Genomic DNA, 10,562 nt, shown 5'->3' on the forward strand with positions numbered 1-10,562 from the left:
ACGAACGCTGATCATTGAATTTTGGAGAGTTTATAACTTTTGTGCTGTGGTTTGTGTAATAGTGATATTGATATATGGTAAATTGGAAGAGGAGGTTGATGTTTGATTATATATTTTAAATAAAAAAATTGGTAAGCTCCACATTTGTCCTCATATTGTATTTGGGGGGCGTTTCCGTAAAGAATGTTATCTTTTCTTTTTAGAATAATAGTTGGGAGTAAAATGAGATAATAAATAAATAAGAAAAGAAAAATGAGATAAACACGCGTGTGTGTGTGCTGTGTGACACGTGACAGAAACAGAAGTAACGTGGATATTTCTAAGGAAGAAAAGAGCCACACCCTGACACGTGGGCTTATTTCCTTTTCCAAATCAAAGTTTGGTGACGCTGGCTCTTTCCCAACCAATTAGGGTGTGACAGAGTGGACTATAAATTTGAGTCGATGACACACCTCATCTGCATCCCACGGATCATTGTCTTTCCTTTTTATCTTTTCTGTATAACAAAGCAAAGCGCCTTTTCAACTCTCACATATTTGCTTCCGGGTGGGGCCAATCATTTTTTATTCATTCTATTTTCTCTTTTTCTTTTTCCTTTTACCTTTTTTAATATTATTTATGTTTTAAAACTATTTCGTGTTTTATTTATTATATTTCTTCTTTTCTTACTGTAGTTCATACACATTAACTAAAGTGTATACATAAATTTCAGAAAGCAACTGTTTGATAAAAAACGGGTGTTCAACAACAAATTTTAGCTAATTAAATCTCGTCATCTTATAACAAAATTGTGATAATGATAATGTGATTGAGTTTGAGTAATCAAGGTTTTTCATATGAAAGAATTAAGTTGGAAAAGATAATATACCAAAGCTTAAGAAGCAAATAAACTAAGTCCAAATAAAATCCATGAAAATTCTTTGTAAATATACACAATGTCATTCATTTTAGGGATTTCGTGTGGAAGGAAGAATTGAAATTATAAAAAATTAAAGATTCAATCTTCTAAAAATAAAGTTTTTATCAATCCTAAGATTATCATCTTCTGAAATATCGAAACTTCAAAAATTAAACTTTCCTTGACTTTCAGAAATTTAAAGTTCAAATTGATTTACAACTTACAAAATATTCTAAAAAATTTAATTTGTATTAGAAGAAGAAAACATCGAATGAGTATATTCTAGAGATTATATTATACTTTCACTATACAGTTTAAAATTTTAAAAATTTAAGGATATTTTAATTTTTTTTTTCAAATTTGAGGATATTTTTTAAACTTGAAAGGTAAAGAATGAGAACCATCACTTAAAAAAATGTGAAACAAACAAAAATAAAATAAAAAACTAACTGAAAGAAAAACGTTAAAAATAAAAAACAAAAAAGCCCTAAAAAAGGAAGATGAACCACTAAATATGTGTTTCTGTCTATCCATTAATTTAAAAAATGGATAATATTAACAAAAGTACTCATGAAAAAACGTCTTCAGTCACACACACACACACCAAAAAAAGGAAGAAAACAAAACAGAATAAAAAAACGAAAATAAACTTGGAATGGGTAAAACAATACAGCAACCGATGAAAAAGGAAAAGAAAAAAAAGAAATTGTTTTAAACAAGAAAACTTTTAAAAATATATATTAAAATGTTTGATTTTGTATATATCATGATTAAGATAGATTAGTTTATGATTAATATTTTAGTATATGGAAAGAAGCTAAAAATAGTTTGCATAAAAAGGTCAATGGTATAATGTCTTCATCTCCGTATTCCCAACTTTGACGCCGCACCAGAGAGACACTATTCCCGTAATTTAGTTTTCAGGATAACAAATATACAAGTTTTGCATCTCAGTAGTTCATCAATTGCAAAATAACATTATCAAACCCAATTATTTCTTTCTAAAATTCTTTTTGTTATTTCGGAATAAGGACTCGGAGCCTGAAAATTCTCAGGGAAGGGCTTTCCGGCCAATTATAAATACATTCTCCTTCCCCAATTAATGTTCTCACTACCACCGCTAAAACATCTCTCTCTCTCTCTCTCTCTCTCTCTCTTCTTTTCCCATTTCGTTTCTCTCTCCCGGTTCAATCATGACGATCACCCTCCTCGTTGAGAACCCGGAGTTTGGTAATATAATTTTTTATTTTTTAAATTATTGATTCCGGTGGAGTTCTGAAATTAAGGTCACCGGAAGCGGATTGACGATGAGTTTTAATTTGTAGGAGTTGCAGCGGAGGAGAAGGGATTTAATCAAGAGTCGGAATTGGTTTTGGACGGAGGGTTTTTGGTGCCCTATGCCAATTCCTTTGGCCACGGATTTAGGTTTGAACTTTTTATTTATTTATTTATATATATATCAAATTGAAATAAGATGTTTAAAAAATATATCCAAAATATTTTTTATAAATATCTTAATTCCGAGGTAAAAATTGGAAGGTATTAAAAGATTAAAAAAGGAAAAAGGAAATGGAGATTGTTTTGGGTAATTTTTATCCATTTATGCTTAAAAAAAGGTGCATGTTGATACAGAGCGTTTTAAAATAACAATAATAATAATAAATTACTATAGAAAAGTAGCGGTTGGACTTAATTTAAGAAAGTAAAAAGTAAAATGGGTAGAAAATGAGTAGTCATAGTCTTAATTTAAGAAAGTGTATAAAAAGTAAATTGGTTTTAAAGATAGTTTTGGAGATTTTTAAGAATTGAAAAATAAAAATAGTTCGATTTCAAAAAATCAACTACACAATTTCGTCTTAAATGGATAAATATTTTTGTTTTTATAAGTCCATTCAATCAAGTTTAATTTTCTCGTAAGAGTTCAATTGTTAAAGATGTTTTAAAAACTAAAATTAGTTTTTAAAAACTGTATTTTTAAAACATGGTTAAAAAGGTACGTAATAAAAACATTTAAAGGTGAAAAAGTCTTTCTTGTCTTAATTTTAAAAACTAAAAACTAAATGGATGCTAAACTAATACATATTATTGGTTTTTATACTTCATATTGTATCTAACAAATTCTTAATTCCTTACCTCTCTATTTAATATATCTATCAACTTCCATTTTTGTATATGTTGTCCAGTTTCATGTTTTTTCTAAAAAGAAAATTGAACAAAACTCAATTATTATCTAATAGAACTAACTAATCTTATAAAATGACAAATATAGATTAGGAATCTTTTAAACATAGAAACTCAAATATTCAAAGTAGATTAGAGAAGTTTTAATGACTTACTACCCGATATATTTTCTTGATGTAGAGACTAACTATGCATGCCAAATTGCCAATGATGGAAAACTATGATAATTTATTTATCCCAAAAAATTAATTAGAATTTAAGTTCAACTAGATATTAATGAGAAAAAAAAAAAAAAACAGCAAAAAGTTAATACTTCTGATCTTTTTTAAAAAATAAAATTTTACTTCTATATTACTTTCAGAGAGTGTATTGAAATAATTAAAAACAAAAATCATTTTTAGTTCGTGGTAGAAATTTAAACTTCTGATGTCAATAGTTAAGTCATATAAAATATATATTTAAATTTAACAAAGAAAAACAATTAGGTAAAATTCTAAAAATGGTTTTTTAAGATAATAAAAAAAACAAAAACATTTATGCAAAAATTTAAAATTATATATAAATGAAAACTAATTGGATAATAAACAAAATTTAAAATTGTATGGGTTAGTAAAAGTATATTTTTGTTTCTTGTGTTATATTTGCAAATGGTGCGAACTAATTTAGTTCACCATAAATGGTTAATTAAATAATTGAAGTTAGAATTATTATTTTATTATAATATTTAGTGATCTTAAATTTTGGAAAAAAAACACACACACAGAGACTATGATGCGGAAAGCGAAAGGCAAGAAGGAGTAGAGAGATTCTACAAACTCAATCACATTAATCAAACTTACGATTTCGTAAGCAAACCTTTTCCCATTAATTAGTTAATTAAAATAAATTTCGATTATTCGTTTTTCAGTTCCCTCTTTCCCAATTGAAAATGGCGGAATGTGTTTGTAGGTGAAGAAGATGAGAAAAGAGTACGGTCAATTGAACAGAGTGGAGATGAGCATTTGGGAATGCTGCGAGCTTCTCAATGACGTAGTTGATGAGAGCGATCCTGATTTGGATGAACCTCAAATCGAACACTTGTTGCAGACTGCTGAAGCCATCAGAAAGGATTATCCCAATGAAGATTGGCTGCATTTGACTGCTCTTATTCATGGTACTCTTCCCTCTTTTTTCCCTCGTATCATTCTATTTCTACTTCATTTCTACTTATTTAGAATCTCAATTTGGTGATTCTATTTGTTCACTGGTACATGATTGAGAAAGAGACGCAAAACAAGCATTGGGTTTGAGTGAAACTGAAGAGAACATTAGCAACTATGGACAATAGTTCTAATTAGGGTCTAAAATTAGACTAAAGGAAATGGTATCTTATTAATAATGTATTTCATATCCTAAAAGCAATTTAAGATTGTTTAGTTTTCTGCATATTGTAAAAATATCTTGAAGATGTTATGTGATGCTGAAGTTAGAAAGAATTTTTAGGATATTAACCTACATAACATAAGTGGTCCCTAAGTTTAGACCTTCTTATGTGAATATATGTTGAGCTTGAAATCCTAATGGCTTTATTACAGTTAAAGAATAGGGTTTGTAACATTGTCTCTGTTTTTTTAAACTTATTTTTGAGTTATTTTAACTTTCATAGTTATTTCAATTCGTTTTGGTGCTTGTATTTCTTAAACGTTTTGGACTTTGGTTGGGTACTTGGTGTTCGAATAGAACCAAAAATTTGTTTTGTATTAATTGATTTTCTTTATTGTATGACATTGACTTGTGTGCATTTCAACCATTTGAGTCTTGATCAAGCATTTGACTAATTTTTATCTCCTTATTTATTTCTACTGCTTTTCTTTCTGTCTTTACTTTTTAGACCTCGGAAAGGTGCTTCTTCTACCAAGCTTTGGTGGTCTTCCTCAATGGGCGGTTGTGGGTAAGACATGAGCTTCAATCTACCATACAGACAATCACATGATTCTGTACATGGGTCTTTTATTTTATAAAGTTTATTTGCTAATTATTGTTATCATACCCTGGACCAACTTGCAGGAGACACCTACCCTTTGGGTTGTGCTTTTGATAAATCCATTGTCCACCACAAGGTCTTGATTTTTCTATAATTAAAGTGCCAACCAACAACCTGTTTACTTTTCTTATAACCATTGACTTTACTACCCCTTAATTACAGTATTTCATGGAAAATCCTGATTACTATAATCCTGCATATAACACTAAATACGGAGTTTACTCACCAAATTGTGGACTTGACAATGTAATGATGTCGTGGGGGCATGATGACTACATGTATTTGGTATTCCTCCTGCCTCTACGAAGTATTAGAGTATTGAGTGCTGTTCTTAAACTACGATGATAAAGTTTGTAATTACATGGAACTTTCAGGTGGCAAAGGAGAATAATACTATTTTACCTTCTGCAGCACTTTTTGTCATCAGATACCACTCATTCTACTGTACGTTAATAAGAAATTGTGAAAACATTTTTGTTTCACTGAAACTTTTAACTATGAAGAAACCAGTAAGCTTATTTGAAATTGATTCTGCAGCATTACATAGATCCGATGCATATAAACACTTGATGAATGAGGAGGATGTTGAAAACCTGAAGTGGCTACGCATATTCAAGTATGAAAATATTCTTCTTCACCACCATCTTGAGAGTTTGGAACTGATATGAATTTTTAAGTTTCTGATCTAACCAAATCAATGTTTTTTTCACTTTTCCCCCATGAAGCAAATACGACCTTTACAGTAAGAGTAAAGTTCGGGTTAACGTTGAGAAAGTGAAGCCATACTATCTCTCTCTCATTGAGAAGGTAAGCACACTCATGGTAATGCAATCCGTATTTTCCTTCTTTTCCAGGTGCATTATCATTTACTCAACTGGAAAAGTTATTTTTGGTTGCAGTACTTTCCTGCCAAGCTACAATGGTAAAGCAATACCTGTGTGATTTGATTTATGTGAATGGTCGACACATAGAGGTGAAATGGGGTCAGCAGTAGCATGCCAAGGCTAGAGATTTCAAGCTTGGGGGTAACTTGGCTCAAACTAGTCATCAGAGTGGTGTATTAAATAATAATAATAATAATAGTTGTTCTATTTCTGTGCAAATATTGTACAAGGTTTTCACTCAATTAAACTATTGGTTTATTCGCGTGACTTGTCCTCCTATATGAAAAGACTTCAAAACTACCTGCATCTTGACAGGAAGGAAGATGCTCTTATCGGTAATAAGTGAAAGCAACATTGTGGACTTTAAATGAAAAATAAACTTGTGGATGAAAACTGAAAACCAAAATGCATAAAGTTGATAATTAAACTAGAGCAATAGATCTGTCTTAATTATTACCAATCAACCCAACTGTATGGATTGAACCTTTGTTTACCATAACGTGCTGCTAAATTAACCAACTTGGATATAAATATACAAAGATTCATGGATTTTTAGGCTAATCTCAACACAAAAATCTTCCACACAAAAATCTTCCATGAGATAGAATGACACCAAGTCAAATAAATTGATTCAAGTTTCAGCAAACTAGATGGAATATATATTTATTAAACCAGATGCTTGCCAGTTGGAAATACAGCAACTTAAAATTTTTGGTACACAGGAGAATTAGATCACGACATTCATCTGTTATCTTGTTGTGGTTTTGTGTCAAATGAAACTAGAAATTCTACTGACACTCTGTTAGGAATATAAATAGGGATATTTAAGGGTATATTAGTAGTTGAGTAATGAAGGAGGTGGTGAGGCATTTTACGAGTAAATTAGAGCTTGGGAGAGGTCTTAAGAGGGAGGTTGTACTAGGGAGGGTGCAAGTACCTTGAATTACTTGTTTATCTTGCAGTTTCTTCTTAATATTGAAAATATATTAGTTTCCTGTGTTTGGATACCTATCACAGTCTTACACATTTGCTTTGTTTGATATTATTTCATATCAGAATTTAAGGGTCCAAATGAAGGTAGATAGGGGGAAGCCTAAAGTAAATAACTTGTCAAGCCAATGTTTAGAACCTTCAAAGTTGACATAAATCACCTTCAACCAATTTTTTTTTTTGAAATGCAAGTAGCTTTTTTATTCTTATTGAAAAATTGGTGATAATGTCAGGAGAACTACTTCCTAATACCTTCAGACTCTGCCTGGTTGACTTGTCCTTTCTCTATGACAGACAAAAACTAACACGAGTTTTTGAAGAGCCAAAGTTAGACATAACCAAGTCTTTATAACTACTTATATTACTCACATTATAGATGTTACCCAGTAGCAATACAGTGGCTTCTCACTACCACAATTATATTAACTCCTGCACATGCAAACTCATGCAGCTTTAACTCATACACAACCACCATTTATCACCCAACTACTCCACCAAACCTATTCATTAAATGTTGCATGAATACATAGTTTTCCAACTAAATAATTTTATTCATAATGGTTTTTTGCACTTGCAGGAAAGGAGAGGGAAAGTAAAGAAAGCTGAGGGAGAAAAGATTGCTTTCTTGGGATTTGGTAAAGGTATTTAAAACCAATTACCTTCAATGACAGCATTTCTTCACTAAAAGGGTCATTATTGATTGGGTGCACTCAACCTCCAGCTTCCTTCAATAAAAGAAAATCTAAGGTGGGTCCTTCTGACTTTCTTTATAAGTTCTAATCCATAGTTCAGTTGCAAATCACAGCGCTAAAGGAGATGGATTCCATTATTAGCAAAGTGTTGGTGTTGTTCTTTGCATTTTTGCTTGGGAGTGGAAATGCTCAAGATTCTACCACTTTGGTGCCTGCTATCATGACTTTTGGTGATTCTGCCGTTGATGTGGGAAATAATAACTACCTTTACACTGTTTTCAAGGCCAACCACCTTCCATATGGAAAGGACTTCGTGAATCATCAGCCCACTGGCAGGTTTTGTAATGGAAAACTTGCTACTGATTTCACTGGTAAGTGCAAAAACTTTCTTCTTCGTTGAAACTTAAACACATTGGCCTTGCATGATGCTTGGATAAACTTCCTGCATCATGAAAGTCATCTTTTTCTTTTAGACCAAGGGCACAGTTTGTTGGTATCGTGCCTTCTTCCTTCTCATGTGTCTTGTGAGAAAATAAATCTATTTGATATCTTCTTTTTTCCTTCCGAGTTCTGGGAACATGAGAAAAAAGAAATTAAAGTTTCATTCATAATTTGTTGAATCTGCCATTTCCGGTTCAAGTTCTAAATGGAATCAAATGATAATTATGTTGCTTCTCTCTCTATCCTGGTTTTCCTACAAAACTATAAAAAAATTATAATGAAATGTGATTTTTAAAAACACAAAATTATCTGTTTCTAAGATCTAAACATGTTTTTAGGAAATTTTCCTTAAAAACTGAATTGGATGCATAAAACAAGTACAATTCTCTGGAAACCAATATATGCAAACAACATTAAATGAAGCCTAAATATCAAGTTGTTATTGACTGTTATGTGTACCGTCTTAGAACAGGTGTTCTACTTAAGGCCTGTAATTATCATTAATGTTTTTTATTTTCTCCAGCTCAAACTTTAGGATTCAAGACCTTTCCGTTACCGTACCTTAGCCCAGAGGCATCAGGTAAGAATCTTCTCATCGGAGTCAACTTTGCCTCAGCTGCATCTGGTTATGATGAGAATGCTGCGCTCTTAAATGTAAGAATACCTTTGCTTTTGGAAGCAGTATATTTCTGAGCAAATCAGGCCTTCTTTTGTACTTACTTTTACTTTAACTTGGTGAACAGCATGCACTCTCACTACCCCAACAAGTTGGATTCTTCAAGGAGTACCAAGTCAAGCTAGCTAAGGTAGCTGGTAACGAAAAAGCTGCATCAATAATCAAGGATGCACTCTACTTGCTAAGTGCAGGAAGTGGTGATTTTCTGCAAAACTATTACATCAATCCTTACATTAATAAGGTTTACACTCCTGATCAGTACGGGACGATGCTCATCGGAGCATTTACAACCTTTATTAAGGTGTTTTCTTACTGTTTCAAAAACCATTTGGCTTTCCATGTCATTCATGATCTCATGAAATACATTTAACTGATACATTTCTGGTATTGGGAACAGGATATATATGGTTTGGGAGCTAGGAGAATTGGCGTGACTTCACTTCCTCCATTAGGTTGCTTTCCTGCTGCTCTCACCTTATTTGGGAACCACCAAAGTGGGTGTGTCTCAAGGATTAATACCGACGCGCAAGCCTTCAACAAGAAGTTAAATGCTGCTGCAGAAAGCTTGAAAAAACAACTTCCAGGTTTTAGAATTGTCATCTTCGACATTTACAAACCACTCTATGATGTCATCAGTTCTCCATCGGAAAATGGTAAAGATGAAGCTTAGTTTTCTTTGGGGAAAAACTTTGTGAATGTAGCACCGAAGCACCAGAAATTATGCAAAATGGATCACTAATTTTGTTCTTTTTTTTTCTTTCTTTTGGTTAGGCTTTGTGGAAGTCAGAAAAGGCTGCTGTGGAACAGGGACAGTAGAGACAACATCACTTTTGTGCAATCCCAAATCCTTGGGTGGAACTTGCTCTAATTCAAGTCAATATGTGTTTTGGGATAGTGTTCATCCTTCTGAGGCTGCTAATCAAGTTCTTGCTGATGCCTTGATCCTCCAGGGATTCGCTCTCCTCTAGATCACTAAACTTCATACAAATGATCTGCAATCCAAAAGTTTGTACCGTGTTTTATTTATGTATCTGAGGAAATTTGTTCTATGTATTGATAATTATTAGTTACATGTGATCATTCTGTTATATCATAAGTTTATATTTGTTAGGTACAAAAATTGGGCTTAGCTTGTAAGTTCGTGATTTATTAAAAGTCTATATTTAGCATAAAATATGGAGTTTGTAGTTTGTGGATTAATTAAATTTGAAGCTTGGCTACTTCAATATGTGGTGGGGAGGCCCTGAATCTTGAACTAAAATTCCGGTGATATTAATTTTTCTTTTTTCTCATTTCATAACATCTCTTTAAATTTGTTTGGTTGGGAGATTGTGACTCTTGTGATTGGTTCTTTCTCATTTTCTTGTGTCAATCTTCTGAGACTGCTTATAATTATTATAAGCTATCTAATAGAACAAGAAATTGTTTTAGTTTTGGGAAATTATAGACCATGGAAATCCTCTATGAATTAATGTATATCTTCTAGACAAATTAAAATTAAATGTGCAAACAACCTTAAAATATCCCGTTTCTCTGCATGTCAAACTGCAAATTGATTTCAAAGTTTGAGGTGTTCAATTATTAATAATGCTATTTCGCTTTTGGGGGAAAAAATATTGCAAAATTCATCTATACCTCTTTTAATTTTTCATTTTTAAAATAAGAATAATTATAAATAGCAAAACTGTTAAAAATATTTATAAATTATAAGAAAAATATTTAATTATATCAATATAGACACTAATAGAAGTCTATTAATATCTCTAACCGACATTGA

The 10,562-nt window shown here is 31.7% G+C and overlaps 2 protein-coding genes across 4 annotated transcripts; both read left to right on the forward strand.

Moving 5' to 3' along the window:
* Window positions 1–1,869: 1,869 nt before the first annotated feature.
* Window positions 1,870–7,686, forward strand: LOC101217386 (inositol oxygenase 1). Of its 3 annotated transcripts, XR_004215403.1 has the most exons (12): window positions 1,871–2,128; window positions 2,224–2,323; window positions 3,843–3,924; window positions 4,028–4,232; window positions 4,950–5,009; window positions 5,126–5,178; window positions 5,265–5,387; window positions 5,477–5,546; window positions 5,640–5,718; window positions 5,828–5,909; window positions 6,002–6,127; window positions 7,554–7,686. XR_004215403.1 is itself a non-coding variant. In XM_011653174.2 (11 exons), the coding sequence occupies exons 1-11, from the start codon at window positions 2,092–2,094 to the stop codon at window positions 6,026–6,028; spliced, it is 909 nt and encodes a 302-aa protein (XP_011651476.1). In that variant the 5' UTR covers window positions 1,870–2,091; the 3' UTR covers window positions 6,029–6,325. The 3 variants fall into 3 exon arrangements, 2 of the variants coding, with proteins under 2 accessions (XP_011651476.1, XP_011651475.1); XM_011653174.2 differs by lacking the exon at window positions 7,554–7,686 and having other exon boundaries at window positions 1,870–2,128; window positions 2,233–2,323; window positions 6,002–6,325; XM_011653173.2 differs by lacking the exon at window positions 7,554–7,686 and having other exon boundaries at window positions 6,002–6,325.
* On the forward strand, window positions 7,594–10,055 carry LOC101216680 (GDSL esterase/lipase APG). The gene is made up of 5 exons (XM_011653175.2): window positions 7,594–8,039; window positions 8,633–8,763; window positions 8,853–9,086; window positions 9,183–9,438; window positions 9,557–10,055. Exons 1-5 carry the CDS (start codon window positions 7,793–7,795, stop codon window positions 9,751–9,753), a joined length of 1,065 nt encoding a protein of 354 aa, XP_011651477.1. The 5' UTR covers window positions 7,594–7,792; the 3' UTR covers window positions 9,754–10,055.
* The last annotated feature ends 507 nt before the right edge of the window (window positions 10,056–10,562 follow it).

This window comes from Cucumis sativus, chromosome 3 (assembly GCF_000004075.3).
Source record: "Cucumis sativus cultivar 9930 chromosome 3, Cucumber_9930_V3, whole genome shotgun sequence".
NCBI classification, from domain to species: Eukaryota; Viridiplantae; Streptophyta; class Magnoliopsida; order Cucurbitales; family Cucurbitaceae; genus Cucumis; species Cucumis sativus.

Coding starts and splice junctions, on each gene's coding strand:
- LOC101217386 (XM_011653173.2), top strand. CDS start 2,092: ATGACGATCACCCTCCTCGTTGAGAACCCGGAGTTTG. Junction 4,233..4,949: donor TTTGACTGCTCTTATTCATG/GTACTCTTCCCT, acceptor TTTACTTTTTAG/ACCTCGGAAAGGTGCTTCTT. Junction 5,547..5,639: donor CAGATACCACTCATTCTACT/GTACGTTAATAA, acceptor TTGATTCTGCAG/CATTACATAGATCCGATGCA.
- LOC101216680 (XM_011653175.2), top strand. CDS start 7,793: ATGGATTCCATTATTAGCAAAGTGTTGGTGTTGTTCTTTGCATTTTTG. Junction 8,764..8,852: donor AGAATGCTGCGCTCTTAAAT/GTAAGAATACCT, acceptor CTTGGTGAACAG/CATGCACTCTCACTACCCCA. Junction 9,087..9,182: donor CATTTACAACCTTTATTAAG/GTGTTTTCTTAC, acceptor TATTGGGAACAG/GATATATATGGTTTGGGAGC.